A 16,423-nucleotide genomic window follows, 5' to 3' on the forward strand; every position below is an offset into this window, starting at 1 on the left:
GAATTAATGTGGGAGTTTTTCCTGCATCAAGAAGAAATTATATTATGATACTTTAATTATGTTAAGGTGAGAAGCCTTTCATGGGTGTGAGCCGCCCAGAATATTTGAGGTGAAATGGCTTTATGATATAACACCAGCTCTGATATATACATTAGTGCAGGTCTTATTCAATAGTTCCAAAAGTACTTGAAAACCAAATAGAACAGAAATACACAAACACTAAAACCCAGTGAATTACAAACATCAGTCTGGGGGCTTTCTTACTAGTTCATAAATCTCAGCTGATAACTGAGCAGTGATAACAGCAAATTACTTCCAAAGCAAATAGTTTCCATTATCCACTGTTTTCTGTTGCCATTCAGTTACTGAATAATCATTCATGTTCATAAAGTCTGTTTTTTCAGGTGTCAGAGCTTAGTTATTTGGTTATGTCACCTATGAAAGTGTCAATAGCATTCTTGTTAATTAGCACTATATAAATCACATGATTAAACACAGTGATATGAGGAGAGGAGTTTTTCAACTTTTTTCTTTAACATGGCATCAGACAAAGAAATGTTTCTGGTAGAGAGAGATTTGGATGTTTCTCGCAGCAATATGTTTAGACAAACCACCTTAGTGGTTCCGAGGTGACTTTTATCTGCTTATATTGGATTGTGTATTAATTAAACAAGGTCCAGAAGTACTTTTTTCTGAATAAGAAAATGATTTTCATATTATACTAGTTCTCACCCATTGTTTATAATGATAGATTCCTTTAACAATTTACTTGAGGTGACTACCTAGTGTTATCTCAGGCCACCCAGCCTGTCTTACTATCAGAAGGTATCTGTCTGACAGCAAACTTGATGGAGTTTGCTCTCTCCTTTGAGAGATACAAGATATATTACAGGCAGCCTACAGATTTTCACAAGAACAGATTGTAGGAATCCAGTGGACAGGGATTTCATTTCACAGACATTATTCATACAAACTGAATTATTCAGCCTACTGAATTCAATTGCACCTTTTGCCTTTGGATCAGAAAATTAGGCTAGTCTCTAATTCTGGGTGGGAGATACTCTTCCCTTAGCAGTGGCAGAATGCAGCAAAAAAAGGTACAGAATCCAACCTGGATCCACAAAGGGACTTTTAGGCACCTAGAAAATCATAGGAACGACAATGCAATCCATAAAGCCTGAATTAGGTGCCTAAGCTCCCTATGCACTGAACGGAGAGAGATGGGTACCTTAGAATCCAAAAGCCAGCATGCTAGACAACTCCCTGTCTAGGCTAGTCAATGGGATATGGCAACAACAAGGGGATGTCTAAGCCCCCCAGCTTTCTCTCATAGAACTAGAAGCTTATTTGTGCTACCATCAGGAACCCCTCTCTTGGGGGCTTAGATGCCTAAGTTGTTTCTTGTGAGAATTAGTTAGATGCTTGCCTCACTCAAAACAACTACAGGAGGAGGAGCAATCCACCGTATAACTTTTTGCCAGATGGTTAGCACGCTCACCTAGAGTGGCTGAGACCCAAATTGTTTCACTCCTGTCTGCTTGATAAGGAAAAAGGATTTGAACAAGGGTCTCCCACATCTGAGGCAAGTGCACTAACAACTGAGCTATAGGGTATTCTAATGGGTGGGTTTCTCAGGCTCTCCTGTTGAAATTGTTCCACTGAAGCCCTCTCCTGAGACTGTTCAAATCTTTTCTCCCCCTTAGGAAGAGAATGGAGTTGAATCTGGGTCTCCTACATCCTAGGTGAGTGTACTAAACATGGGCTTTAAAGTTATACAGTGGTTGCTGCCAGACCCACCAACCACATTTTGAATCAGATCTGATCTGGTACACAGTTTCTGAGCATTCCTACCAGCTCAAGCTCTACATGCAAGATAGGCACTATACCTATCTTCCTTTGGTTTGTGGATTGTGTTGCGGGTTAGGTGGGAACTAAGCATCCAGGTGCCTTGAGTGAGATGACAATGCCCATGCCTAAAGGCAGGAATTTAGGCACCAAGGGAAGTTTTACCCTGAAAATGTAGACAGAGTGAGTTTAGACACATACAGGGTTAGGCAGCAGCCAGGCAGGAGTTTTGTGGATTACAGTGGTACCTAAATCTGGATGGATCTTTGTGGATCAGGGCCTCACTGAACACAAGTCTGAGAATGAGAAGCTTCTGATTTAACCGTTAACACCTTTAGCACTGACTCACTCAATGGTCTTGGGGAAGTTACTCTGCCTCAGTTTTTCCTCTGTAAAATGGGGATACTGACCTATTTACAAGGATGCTAGAAGATTAATTACTAATATTGCAACACATTTTAAAGATGAAATATATATGAATATAAATGTTTTGTTGTCCATGTGGTTTTACTATGTTCAATTTCCTACAATTAAAAAATACCAAACTAGAGGAGGCCATAAAATTACTTGTTTAAAATAATTTTAAAAGCTCTTTTCAGTTTATAACTTTTTCCATGACTTGGTTTTTTAATCCACTTCTTCCCCATTGTCTGAGTTGAGACACTTTTTCTGTCAATCCTCTACACTGGTTTCCTAGGACAAGATTTGAAGAGGAAAACATGCATGATGGACATAAATCAGCAGCCACAAGTTTCTATTATTTTTAAAAAGGAGCCCTTTTAGTACATTTTCTTTAGAAAGGGATTTTTTCTTTAACCCTTAGTGAGTGTTAGGATAATTGCACAAGCACATCTTGGCATATTTACTAAAATATTTGAATAGTAATACCTAGCTCTTACATTGTTCTCTCTAAGTGCTTTTTAAAGGAAGTCAGTATCATTATCCTCATTTTACAGTTGAGAAAACTGAGGCACAACAGGATGATGCGTTTTGCCTGAGGTTCCCCTGACTCTGGTAAGCTAGGACAGAACACTGGTCTCTTACATGATATTCTAGTGTCCTCATTTCCAGACCACACTAGCTAAGAAACTGATATAAGTGTTGAAGTTAGCATGTAGCCAATGAGGTACAGGGCATTGCACATTATTTAAGAATGAAATGAAGACAAACAGAAGCACCAGAGATGTGGGTGGTGGAAGAGGCAGACTTTAGAAACCTTACATTCAATAAACTGCAGGGTGGGACGGGGATCATAGCTTCTCCAAAAACTGATGCAATCCGAAAGCATTTTCATCAAAGAAACAAGCGCCTTTGGCCCGAATGCTCAAGTGTTACAAGACCTAACTTTCAAGGACCTGGGAAATCATTGCATTGTGATGATCCACGAAAGACAGCACCTTAGGCTGGGAGCCACGTAAGGGTGCCCCCAATGCCCTGTTCTTCTCATGGAGTTAGGTGCCTCATTCACGGTCGACAGTGACCCAGGGCCAGGAGCCCCTCTTCTGGCATCAAGCAGCCGAGAGGCGGAAGAGGTTTCTTGTGAGAATGACTTAGGCAGCTGCCTTGCCGCACCCAGCCAGGGCAAGGGATCAAAATGCTGCACCAGGCTTTTATCCTAGGCCACCCCCCGGGGGAACCTCAGGTTCAGTTGCACCCTTTGCCTGGAGTGGGGGTGGAGGGGATTTGAGTCACAGGGTCGCGGGGGCGGCGCTGACCGGGGGAGTCTGCGCAGCTTGCAAAACCGGGGGCACAAAACGCAGCGCGGCGGCGCGAGCCTGCCCCGCGTCACCTCCCGATAGAGCGCGAGGGGCCGCTGTGCCCCGAACCGCTGCCTCCCTCCAACCCTCTCCGGACCCTGCGCCCAACGACACCTCCCGGCCCGTTAAGCGCCACCCTTTCCGGTCACCTGGGGGGGGTGGGCCACGTCATTCTCGCCCACTACACACGGAAGTGACGACGGCGCTGGGGTTTTAGCCAATAGGAGCACAGCGGCGGCGGGGTCAGAGGGTACGGTAGGCGGCGTGCAAAGATGGCGGCGCTAGTAGCCGTTGCCGGGCGGGTGAGGTGGTGTCAGTGAGGAGAAAGACGGTAGCTGGGCTAGGCACGGCAAGCCAAGGCGCGGGGGGAGGGGGGAAATGACGCTGCGTGGCGCGCGATGTGGCTGAGGCGCTCGCGTGCCCTCTGTCCCACGCGCCCGCCCCGCTCAGCTGGTGCCCCGGCCTCGCGCGTCTTCCCCTCCATGAGCGGCGCGTGCGAGCTGGTGTGGCGCCTGCTGCACGCCCTGCTCTGCCTGCTGCGCGCGCTGCTCTCGTGGCTCCGCGGCCGGTTGCGGGGCGGCCCCCGCTCGTGGCTCTGGCGCTGGTGGCGCCGGGCGGCCTCTGCCGCCGCCTCCTGCGCGCTCCTGGCGCCCGCCGCCGGGGCCTTCGCCTTCCACAAGCCGGGCGCGGCGCGGCGGGTACCTGGCGGGCGCGGGCGCGGGCGCTGGGACGGGCGGCCGCTGGAGAAGCTGCCGGTGCACATGGGGCTGGTGGTGACGGAGGAGGAGCCGAGCTACGCGGACATGGCCAGCCTGGTGGTGTGGTGCATGGCGGTGGGCATCTCCTACGTCAGCGTCTACGACCACCAAGGTGAGCGCAGGGGGGCAGAGGGCGAGGCCTTGGGCGCCCCCCCCCGTCCCGTCCCGTGCTCAGTAACGGGCCCGGGGCGCCATAGAGCCCGGCGGGGGTTGGCTCGGCCCGGGGCAGCGAGCGAGATGCAGGGGGAGGCCCGGCCCAGCTGTGTCCTGTCTGGGGACTTCTCTGGCTAGTCGGCGTTAGAGACACGACCTTCACGGGCCTGCCCTCCCCAGAGCCCGCTGGCTGCGGGGCCTGGGTGTCTCCACCTCCCCCTGCACTCCCGGGCGGGGCTGCTACCAACCGGCTTAGCTCCCTCCATGAATAACTCCGTGCCCACCCCTGGTCCTGGCTGCCCGCCTGGCTCTTGGAGCAGCTGTAAAACCATCAGACAGATCCCTTGGCTCTGATCTGCTGCCTGAGGAAGAGCCAAGTGGCAGCAGAGACCCGGTACTTCTGTGCCTGCTAACTCGGGAGGGCCGGGCAGCATTCGTTCACATGAGATGATGATCCATAGTCTATGACTCAAGTTATTTAAATGGGAACTTGGATTCTGTAGGAATTGGTGCCGTAGGCCTCTGCTACTCTGTGGGGAAAGCTTCAGGTTTACTGCTGGGAAATGGACTTGCTTGTTTGGTTTATGGTTTTATTCTGTAAGCTTATTCTGTGTTCTTTACTATTGTGTCTGAGCACCTTTCAGAAGTTTAAGCAATGTAACTAGCATTTCTTTCAAATGATTGTTTGTTCTGCCCTCCTCTAAGGGGGAAAGGTGTGCATTTTTTATTTAAACTTTATTTTATTAAATTTTTTACATGTACTGTGCTATGTTCTATATTGATGAAGATACGATCAAGTAAGTGCACCATGAGTTTAGAACATAGTGGTGAGATTTGGGGTTGGTCTTAGATCCTGCTGAAGATTCAGCCGTGGCTCACCCCTTGAAAAAGGTTAGTTTCCTGCATTGATGAGCTTTATGTTTGTAGTAAACAGCCGTGTGTTGGAGGACTGGAGCTGTTGAAAGATGGTTAGGTATTCTGAGCCCAAACTATTGGATTTCTTGACTAGAGAGACAGGAAATTCAAGATGTATTTTATGGGAAGCCAGTGCAGTGAGCAGAGGACAGTGTGCGCATGCTGTCATGTGTTGCTGAGGACATGTACAGAAACAGCATTACTATTTAAAGTTTCTTGATGCCTGCTAGCTTCGTTCCCAGTTAGACTGCAGCTCTAGTCCAGCTTGGAGATGATAGGCATCTATTACTAATGCTAGCTAAATCATCTGCGGGGCTAGGTTGGAGTCCTCTAGATAGTTGGAGATAGCCGCATACACAAGTAAAACTTTGCTGTGTGAAAGCTAAACTGCAGACTGACTTGCCCCACAATTTATCTTCAGCCAAAGGAGACTGCACTGCACTGAAGGGCTCTTCAAAGTGTTTTTGATTACAGTAGTGTTATATGATACGATGGATAGAACTTTTTGCTATCTACATATGATTTCTCTGACTCCTCACCAGTTTTGATCGCTGTATGTAGATCTTAAATAGTCCCACAAGGATCAGTTCTTTCTGAAGTGCTATGTGGGTAAGAAGTCTGGTGGTGGTGGATATGTAACTTTCAATCATTATCTTTTAGATGAGTCACTTCAAGAAGGGTTCAGAACATTTTAGTGCATTTCCCTGGACTCTTCCCACCTCCATCAGGTGGGATAGAAGTTTCTCATGGTCAGTTGTGCAAAGAGATCTAGGAGTATGGAAATGGATGGTTATCCAGACTTTAAAGCATTGAGTTTTTATTTTAAAAAAGTAAGAAATTTGTAGTATAAAACTTTTAAAAGAAAATTAAGAATTTCACCTTCATGTTATGTACAGTGTTACCTTAACATGCTCCATAAGACTGTCACTTCCATTTCCAACATCTACCCCTGAAGTATTAAGTACTGTACTTCATCAAACTTGGATTTAATGCAAAACTTTAACAATGCCCTTAGCTTAGACCCTTACTACTTGAACTACAGGAGTAATTGCTAGCCCCTTTCTAGACTGATCCACTGTAGATTGAAGAATTACTTAACACATACTTTCACGGTGAGTTACACAATTATATACTAGCCAAACATGAAATATTGGTGATTAGGAAACCTGGATTTTATCCCCAGGGAGAGGAATGTAGGAGTGGGTGTAAAGGTGGGGGAGAAAGGTTAAAACAAGGAAACCAGAACTGGCTTAATAACTCTCTGGAAGGCACTGGAGTATAGTGAATAAGAGTGATATTGCTCATGTTCAAGACCTAGGCTCTGGTCTCTGCAATGAACTTTGCATAAGCTCTCAATTGCATTTAAAAGATGAATGGGGCAGAAGAAGTTAAGGAAGAGCTGTTGAATAATTTTTTAGGTTGAAGATCAGGGCTATAGTCAATACGAAAAATTAACTGCATGGGGATTCAAACTCTTGGTTTCCTGTTTCCAAGCTTTCCTGTTATCTTAAGCTATGGAGGTATTTGGGCAGGTTTCATTTGTTCTTTCTCCATACTGCAGTCTCTGCAACATTTTTTTCTCATATAATCAAAATTCATTGGTTTCAGATGGAGACACACTTCCCATTATTGCAATAGTGGTGCCGGTCCCGCCACCCCCATCCCACCTCCTTCCCTCCCCAGCCAAAAGAAAAGTGAGAGATTTGCCCAGGGGAAAAAACATACCCAAACAGCTATTTTAACTGCTTATTACGTACTTCCAGAACTTCAAAACGTACACCAAACCATCCATAATTTGGCAAAGGTTATAATCACTTTTCACCAAAACTCACAAAACGATTCACCATCCTTCTGTCAAAATTAGTCTGTAATGTAACCTTAACTATGGTGCAGCTACCATAACACTGTAATGAAAGGCATCTTCTCAATGATTCTGGGTTGGGGAATCACATCTAGGTTTTTACTCTAAATCTTTGGAGATATTGAGTCTAGGCTCCACAAATTTGTAGGAGCTGAAGACCATTAGACTGACCCTCAAATCCCTTTCCCCATAGGTCTGAAGGTAACTAGTGTAGATTCTCAGACAACATGATTGCAATGTGTTGTATGCATGAACAAGGTGGTGTCCAGTCACCTGTGTCAGGAAGTATTCAATTTGTACAAATAGTGCATCTGGAATTGAATGACCCTTGTCTGCTCTGCGCCGGCAGGTATAAAGATCACCATTGCAGATGTGAGTCAGAAAGGTGCAGATGATCATAAATAGGCCTCTGAGAGTTTCAGTACCTCACTTCACAAATGTCAAATGGTCAATCTGGACACACTCATTTACTACAACTTATATTTCAAGGTTTAGCTCAAGAGCAGGCAGGACTCCACAATGTGTATTGATTGGATGCCTTTCTTTTTACACTGAGGCCTGTTCTATGCTACAGAGTTTTGTTGACAAAAGTCAGCTTTTGTCAACAAAAGAATGAAGGTGAACACAATGAAATGCTCCTCCTGCTAATGTAACTCCCCTGCTATGCTGCCATAATAAAACCACCTCAGTGAGAGGTGTAGGGCTTATATCAGTGTAGTTAGGTGATGCAGTGTCTGTTCCTTACATCAGCTGTTGGCTATCATTCTTGTCAATTTCATGGCTCTGCTTGATCCATGAAATTGATAAGAAAGCCAGACTGCTAAAGCCCAGCTGCCCTCCCCCACTCCCCTGGAGAGTTGGGTGCTGGACCCTGCTACCAGAGGGGGGTGGGTGAGAAACCCGGGAGGCTGGGCCCCACTCCTGGCTGGGAGCTGGAGAGGCAAGGGGGGGAGAGGGCAGCCCCCTGGGAGCCTGTGGGGCAGCTGGGCTCCCAGCTCCCCACACTGCCCCTCTTAGGTTGGTGGAAATGCTCCTGGTGAGTATGTGAGACCCAAGCAGGATAGTGTGTAATGAATGTGATGGCTGTAAGTCAGTCTAATGCGTGTCAACTTATCTTTGTAGTGTAGACAAGGCCTGAGGGAATGGGGCTCTTCCACACCCTTAGCTTTCTTTCATCCCCAGAGTAGAGGACGATGGGTCAGGAAAGAGCCAGTCACATTAGTAGAGCTAATGTAGGCATGACAGATCCGATTCTTATCACCTAGTCTGATCCTAAGATTCCCATTCAATCACTCTGAGTCAAGTTCTTTTTCCATAAGAGCAGATTTTGGTTGCTGCATCCAAAGTCTCTTCAGCAGACAGCATGACTGGGTTTCTAGCACAGGCTGCCTTATCCTTTTGGAGTCCCAAAAGACTAGGATGTGTTATGTGGCCAGAGAGAAGGGGTTTAAAACATCTGTTCAAGATAGGCCTTTACTCTGTTTGCTGTTACCTTAGGTTTCTTCCCTCTGTCAAAGTTATCCCCAGGAACTGTGTGAAGGTGTTCTTTGTTACTTCAGCCTATCATATCTGTGTGAAACATCTGTTTTTCTGTGCCCCTAGCTCTTTTTAGGAGGTGTGACAAACTTATCCCATACCATCTAGGAACTTGCTGATCCTTGGAATTTGAATCTGGTATCAATCAAATTTATGGGAGAAGGCTTAGGAGCATACTCTTATCACCTCTAGCTGAAGGTTTCACTTCTGGTAGCCATTGCCTTTGCCAAATGTCTGAGTTGTAGACTTTTGTTTATTCAATGCTATATTCAACAAAGGCCAGTTGTACTTAATGCTTGACCCAAATTTCTAATGAACAGCTTAACTTTTGCTTCTGTCTGCCTTTTTTTGAAAGCCCTATGAACAGCATCTGGGGAGGTGAGGAGGTAACAAAGCCCAATACTGAAAGAGAAATGTTTGCTTTTTACTCCTGTATCATTTGGATTGTCAAACAGTCTGTTAGTGACTCTGTTTTTCTCTGACTTGAGCCATTTTGGATCAATTAAATATACATGGAGTTGTTATGAATTTGATGTTCCTGTGCCTGAATGTCTTCACACTCACTTAGCTAGGGAGAGAAGATAGCTGCAATGGCATGTATCCAGTGCACCTTTGTCTGAAATCTCTAGGGAAGGTACAGGTTCACACTTTCACAAGTCACTGTTATCTTGACATTCCATCAAGAGCAGATGTGGGATTTAGGAGTAACTTTGAGAGCCTTTATTCTTAGCTGTCTTAGACAATACACTGATGAAGCTTATTTTAATGGGAAAGTTAGTCTACCCCAGCTTTTCATTTCATTTATCTGTTTTGTCCCTCTTCTCTCCAACCCCATGAGCCCTTGCCCTTGCCACTTGTTTCTTTTCTCCCTTTGCTTCCAGGGACAATAATGCCTACTGCCTTATCTCCTTCCCTGGGCACTTCAGTCCTGCTGGTAGCTCAAGCCCCTACAGAATACTTCTGTGTTCTCTTGAATAACAGCATCTCTTTCAGACAATTGTTTCCTTCTATTAGACACCAAAGATGCAATTGGAATAGAGAGCCAATGCCATGTGACTGCCTGCTGTGTGAATTGCCAGCAAGTGCTCCTTATCCCAGTTTGGAAGAGTCTTTCTTAGAAAATTCACAGTAGTGACTTTTCAAGCTTTACTTACTTGAACCAGGTTATGAATTAGTGCATTTTTCAAGAGCTATTAATGATTGTGACAAGTTTCACAATGCTTATATTTAGCTTGTCTAGAGATTTTTCTTTTTAATGGGCATTGGGGAAAGCATGGTACTCTTTCCCCTCATTCTTGACTGAAATGTCTTAAGTTTCAATAAGATTATTCACACATTTGGTGTGGTCAAATAGTTTTCATCAAATATTTAACAGGTTAAACTTTCCCTTAAGAATAGCCCAGACAGGAATAATAAAACTAGAAGGGAAAGATCACTGAGTTTGCTGCTGCACGCTCGCCTTACTAATTTGTAGTCACTGTTGTGTCTCCAAGTTCTTGTTCTTGTTTCCATAACAAATGTTTGCCCTAGCAAAAAATGCACAAATAACTGTCTATTTAGGAACTGTGTACTATATAACTATTGCTTGTTTATAAACTTAGCCCATTCTGAAAATTATATGAAAGACTTTTAACAGGGGTGGAGGCATTTTACAGAGTCCAGGGTCTTTGCAGTTGACTAAATTAGCTTGTGACACACAGCTGAATGCAATCTTTTCCCTGTCAGAAATAAGCCTAAAATATTAGCATCTTATATACTTCTAAATAGGCTGCATTTCAATAGAACCTATGTTGTCACCAAACCTGCTATTACTGCTGCAGCTGTGTAGTATTCTTGCATTCCAAAACTCATCTGACCTCTTACCACAGAAAACTAATGAGCTGACATCGAAGTCATGAGTTTTAAATGAATCATTAAAAATGAATAACTGAAAATTATGTAGAAAATAGCAAATAAAGCTGGAGGATATTCCTTATATGGAATATATGTTGCTTAGATATATTTTAACACATTGTCAAAAGGGAAATATTTAAATGCATTCACATTTTCAAATTGTTTTTAGTTAAATAAAACTACCTTTAAAGGTGCTGGATGCATGTTTTATATATATTATATATATATATAATAAAAAAAGAAAGAAAAAGAATTTGCCAAAATGTTCTACGTTTTAAAACTGACTTATTAAACAGCTCTCTGTGGTGGAAGTGAGGTTACTGTAGGCATGGCCATTGACTTTGAGTAACCTCTGTGCCCTGAAATCAGTGGGATGTTGGAACATGGACATTTCTCTGTGGAGGAGTCTGGGCAGAACGGTACCCGAGGCATTTTAAGAGAAATGCTCCTTAACGGAAGGAAGCTAATTCATTAGCAGAAACAGAGGACCAAGATGGAGAGAGTGATGTTAGGAGGGATTTTATGTCCCCGTGGATGCTGATCACCAAGCCTTCACCAATACAGCTGTGCCACTGTAAGTTTTAAGTGTAGACTAGCTTTAAGGTATACATCAGCCCTACCCTGGGAATGAAGTCCTGCCCCACCCTGACAGACAAATAGCATATTATCTTTCCATATGATATGGGGCCACAGTTCATGGGTACAGTAGGCGAATCTCTGTCCTCACTAAGGCAAACTCTGCATGTAGAGCAGGCTTAGTGAACACAACTGGCTATGCCTGGCCTGTACTTAATCTGTTCTGCTCAAACAGCTCCAGAGTTGTCAGTTGTTACTGTTCCTTGACCCTTATCTTAGTCTCTTGAAAACATTGCCTGCACTTACCTCTCCCCTGAAGTGCAGTGTCATATGGAATCAGAGTTCTACAAAACCCCACAGCAAGAATTCACTGTTATGCCTTTCTGCTCGTGCAACCCACATAACTCAGCACAGAAATTAAGGGTGCATGATCTCTTTGGGTGTAGATGTACCTCTCCTCATATTACAGTGTGAGCTGTGGTAAACTACTGCAAGTAATCCAGTCAATGCAGCTGTACCTAACACAAGAGCAGTTGGAGTTTATGTAGATGAATGAAAGAATACAATTCTGTAGGACACTCCACACCACATAAAATGGCAAACTTTACTCCATCATTGCTAGGCATGTGTGCTTATTGTAGAGTAGCCCTGTCTGAAACATACATTCATTATACCCTCAGTGGCTCATGCCAGCTCCTAGGAACAGAGTTAAGGTTGTGGGCTGGGGTTAGTGTGTTCTAAAACCTCTAACAACCAAGAAATAGAGTGAAGTATAGGTGCACTTGAATTTCTAGAAGGGTATGAGGTGAGGCACTGTTAATCATCTTTAAGTATTAATGAAGTTTTGAACAATTATTTTTTTTATAATAAAATTAGCAATAATATTCTCCAAGTGTCAGAGTTTGTTGATCCCAATATGCTGTAATATATATTAGCCTGTACTGTGATATTGACTATGAAATCTAACTGTAAAAGTCATAATTGTTCTTGTTGCCTCTAATGTTCATCTACCCTAGCTACATCTTGCATAACTTAAACTATAGCATACTTTACAAACATTGATTCTTGTAAAGCTAGTAAACATATGTAAGAGGTAAACATTTCAGGGGATAAGAGACTTGAGTGGGTGTCTAGACGAAGTTAGCATGAAGCAAGCTGGGGTGCAAAGCTAAAATGTATGAGCATGCTATGCACTGTAGCTTTACAGCTCGGTTTGCCATGTACTATTTGCCTAGACAAGTCCTGATGCAAAGTTTGATTTGTCTTAGGCCACAAAGAGAGCTGGTGCAAGGCTAGTACCAGAACATGGGAATGTCTGGCTTCTGCGTTTTTTGTACCTCTTCTCCATCTCTAATTTACATCTGACCTGTAAATGGCAAATTAGTCATAGAATTAGACAGAGCTTTCTAGCAGTGAAGTGGCAGTCTTCTGCTTTTTAAAAAACAATCAGATGTCACTGCTCACTGGTTCAGCCATGCCAAGAGTAATAGCAGCATACACCAGATGTAAAGTTGTATGTAGTTAACTTTATTCTCTTCCAAGGTCATCATGAAGCCAGATTTATGTAGTATTATCTGCTTCATTTGTTTATTGACCTTGTGGAATCTAGTTTGAGGCTAGTGTTTACTGCCTGTTTCTTCTCTCTTTATTTTCATAACAATCTTTCTGAAAAAGTGGAAACTGAAGTGACTTGTATGTTTTTGTTGTGGGTTTTTTTTTAAGGTATCTTCAAGAGGAATAATGCAAGGCTGATGGATGAAATTTTAAAACAGCAGCAGGAACTCTTGGGTCTAGATTGCTCCAAATACACAGTGGAATTTGCAAATCAAGACAAAACGGACCAAGGTAGGATTATGGTGTGAGGGCCCTAAGAGAACCAGTGGCTTGCTCATTGCAGTCTATGTATCCTCCTATATGCATTCCTCACTCCCTCCCCTTCCTTCCTTAGCCCCTCGCATTAAAGTGGGTGACCAGAATGTTTGTAACTAATTTAAGGGACCTGTTTTCCTCGTAATCTGTGAGAATTATTAGTGGAAGAAAATACTCTTACACTTATCTGTCCATATGTGTGCTAACACTTTAAAGTTAGCTGTAGGGATGAGGAGGACATAATAAGCTCATTTCACAGGGGAGTGGTCACCTGCATATTCACTCTTGCTTGTTTTTTGCATGCTGGCAAGGCTCTTCTCTTTATGTGACATTAACTAGTTCTGGGTATGAGAGGGATGTCAGAGCAAGCATTGCAATGTGTACTTTACCCCTGCAAGGGAAGAGAGGAAGAGTCAATGGAAGCTCTGCCACTGCTGCCTGCAACAGTAACTTCCTCTTGAAGCATGAGGGGACCCAGGAAGGAAGTGCAGGAATGTCCACTATAAGGTTATTTTTCACAATTTAGCATATACAAACAAATCTACAGAATATTTCCTGTTCCACAATTAACAGGAAGACATTATTTTAGCATAAAATATTAGGAATCAGTTCTTCTGACTCCGCTAACTAGCTGACATTCCTAAACATATTTGCTTTCTTGATAAGGTAGATATCTCCATGTGAAAGAGGGGCAGCCTGTAACCGAAGGCCTCAGTGTATAAAAATCTCTGAAAGTGTGTTTAAGGCACTGGGTAAGCTGCTGCCAAGGGCAACTGGCTGATGGGATATATAACTTTGGTATTCCAACGGTATACTGCCTGGCTAACAATATTATAGCACTACTCAAACAGTGCATTTGTAAAGACAAATACAATACTGTACTTTTAAATGCCACTTGCCAAACAGAGGATGCTACTTTAAAAGTATTGTCAGCAAATTTTATCCGACTATTGTGAATGTGAGACCCTATAATTTTAAAATCAGTTTTACTGCTTGTCATTCAGTTCTCTACACTCTTACAGGATTCTCTCACTAGATCTGCAGTACTGCGTTAGAAGACTTCCTGAGAGAAGGATTACATTTCTTTTAATGTGCCAGCTAGCAGCTGCCCCAGAAGTTTCTCTTTATTGGCAGTTGTGCAGAAGTAGACATAAGTTTTCTATTTCCTCCACTGCAAGAATTCTGGGATGAAATTCTGTGTCTTGTGCCGTTATAAGATTAATAAAATAAACATTAATTCAGCAGGAGTTCCTCAGATTTTCAGTGTATAAAGACTGGCAACAAGACAATCTCATTTTCCCTTTGCAGTAGTGCAGACACGCTAACGACGAGTGTCATGTTCCTCATATCTAGATGCTGCTGCTTCTCCAACTGCTCCTTTAGCTATTCCTCTCTTGGAAATAGCACGTCTAAGTCTTGTTGGTGACTTTGGTTTCAAACTGCAGCATTAGTTTCCTTTCTCTCGTCAATGTAATATTTGTGCTAGATAACATGTCTGTTCATTAACTCTGTTGTGTAGACTAGAACTTAGGTAAGTCGACGTAAGGCAGCTTACATTGCCCTAACTCTGTAAAGGTCTACACTAAAATGCAGCTCCCACCAATGTAACTTGCCCACTACACTGACTTAATAACTCCACCTCTGTGAGAGGCGTAGTGGTTAGGTGGTGGTACTAAGGGCAACAGTGTCAGTGTAAAAACTGCATTGCTTAATTGACTGTTGCTGCCTTTAGGAAGCCATTCCACAATGCCCCACACTGGCAGTTAAATTGGTGCAAGCACTCCCCCTGACGCAGTGTAATGTGGACCTGCAAAAGCAGTTTAATTACTGTGGTGGCTGTAAGTCAATGTAACTTAAATTTAATTTTGTGGCGTAGATTTGCCCTAAGTATCATTGGCTGGATTCTTACTCTTGTCTCTGTTTCCTCATGTAGGGCAGGCCCTTAGCTGTAATTTTTGGCTCTTGGAGGCCAAGGCAGGTGAGCCCCATTTAAGCTGGCTGCCAGTGCCTTTGTCCTCTTGAACAATAGGAATTGTGACGTCAGGGGGAGCTGCTGAGTGTTCAGCACTTCAGAAAATGAGGCTCAGTTAGTATAGTATCTTTAGAGACTAGCTAATTCTTCTTCTAGTAGATGCAGATGTATATTCCACTGAAGTGTGTGCGCACCCCGCACATCAGAGCTGAAGACTTTCACCTGGCGGTACCCGTACAGGGGCAGCGCTCGTAGCTGTGACTCCTTCCCTGGCTATGAGAGGTGGCACCACCTCCACCCCCTCAGTTCCTTCTCACCACCTGTGGCTGGAGTCGGAGCTCTGTGTGGTTGTAGTCTCACAACCTCACATTTAGTCTTAGACTAGTTTATTGTATATAGTTAGTGTTAGTGTTCCCCGGTGATGCCTTCACTGGGGTTTAAGCATTGTCCATGTGGAAGGGTGGTCTCCAACAGCGACCCTCACATGCAGTGCTTACTTTGCCTCTGTAAGGTCCGCCTTAAAGAGCACTGCTCAATCTGTAAATCCATTTAAAAAGGAAACTCAGGTGACATGGGATCTTTACCTCAAGCAGCACTTGCTTGAACAGGCCATGCAGTCTAATCTGGTGTCGAGGCTAAAGCTTGCCCTCACGCTTGGAGAGCGCTGCTGCCTCTTGTTCCAGTGCAGGCGCCTCGTCAAACAGACAGGAGTCGTTCTCTGTTGCTGGTGCCAAGAAAGAGGTCTCATAACACTAGTTGGGACTACTCAAGGTCACGGGGCAACTCTTCTGCCTTCCCCAGGAAAAGCACAGACTGGTACAGGCCTGTTTTTGGTGTGCAGGGTGGTGCAGGTATCTCTGACCCTTCCCCGGTACCGAGTGGGGAAGGTAGAAACCCAGTGCTGTTGACTCTGGTTTTGGCCTCCAGGCATCTGTTAAGTCTGATACTGAAAAGGGAGATGCTGGTGCCAACTATGTCCATGCTGTCAATGTATCAAGCAGCCACAGACCTCTTATGTATTTCAGTCCCAGTGGCATTGTTAGTTCAGGACTTTCCCAGGGCTGTGCCACCTATGGTCGCTAGCAAACCAGTGAACCTCGATATCATTGGCACTGCATCCAGACACTCCCTCTCCTGTGGTGGGAATGGAGCCGGTACCAGAATTGATGCATGGGATCTCAGCCCTGGGACCCTCTTCAGCCTCACCACATTCGACACTGCAAGTGCTCCCATGGTAGTTCTCATCACACTTGACACTCCAGTACCAGGGTTTGTGCTGGGACTGACA

At 44.2% G+C, this 16,423-nt stretch overlaps 1 protein-coding gene and 1 long non-coding RNA gene across 4 annotated transcripts in view; one reads left to right on the forward strand and one right to left on the reverse strand.

Annotated features, from left to right (window-relative positions):
- Positions 1-2,380: 2,380 nt before the first annotated feature.
- LOC137152117 (uncharacterized) lies at positions 2,381-3,786 on the reverse strand. The gene is made up of 2 exons (XR_010919430.1): positions 3,067-3,786; positions 2,381-2,538 (listed from the first exon to the last, which is right to left on the reverse strand). It is a non-coding gene; the product is annotated as an uncharacterized lncRNA (long non-coding RNA).
- The window catches only part of NUS1 (NUS1 dehydrodolichyl diphosphate synthase subunit), a 28,910-nt gene continuing 16,210 nt past the window's right edge, over positions 3,724-16,423 (forward strand). For all 3 annotated transcript variants that reach the window (XR_010919429.1, XM_067546645.1, XM_067546647.1), the window contains exons 1-2: positions 3,724-4,472; positions 13,017-13,139. Coding sequence is in view for 2 of the 3 variants with exons in the window: in XM_067546645.1 (XP_067402746.1) it covers positions 4,001-4,472; positions 13,017-13,139 (595 nt within the window). In the remaining variant the exon portion in view is untranslated. The remainder of the gene's footprint in view (positions 4,473-13,016; positions 13,140-16,423) is intronic.

The sequence above is a fragment of the Emydura macquarii genome, unplaced genomic scaffold (genome assembly GCF_026122565.2).
Source record: "Emydura macquarii macquarii isolate MOO-44397 ecotype Brisbane River unplaced genomic scaffold, CSIRO-AGI_Emac_v2 contig_1146, whole genome shotgun sequence".
Classification (NCBI taxonomy): Eukaryota; Metazoa; Chordata; order Testudines; family Chelidae; genus Emydura; species Emydura macquarii.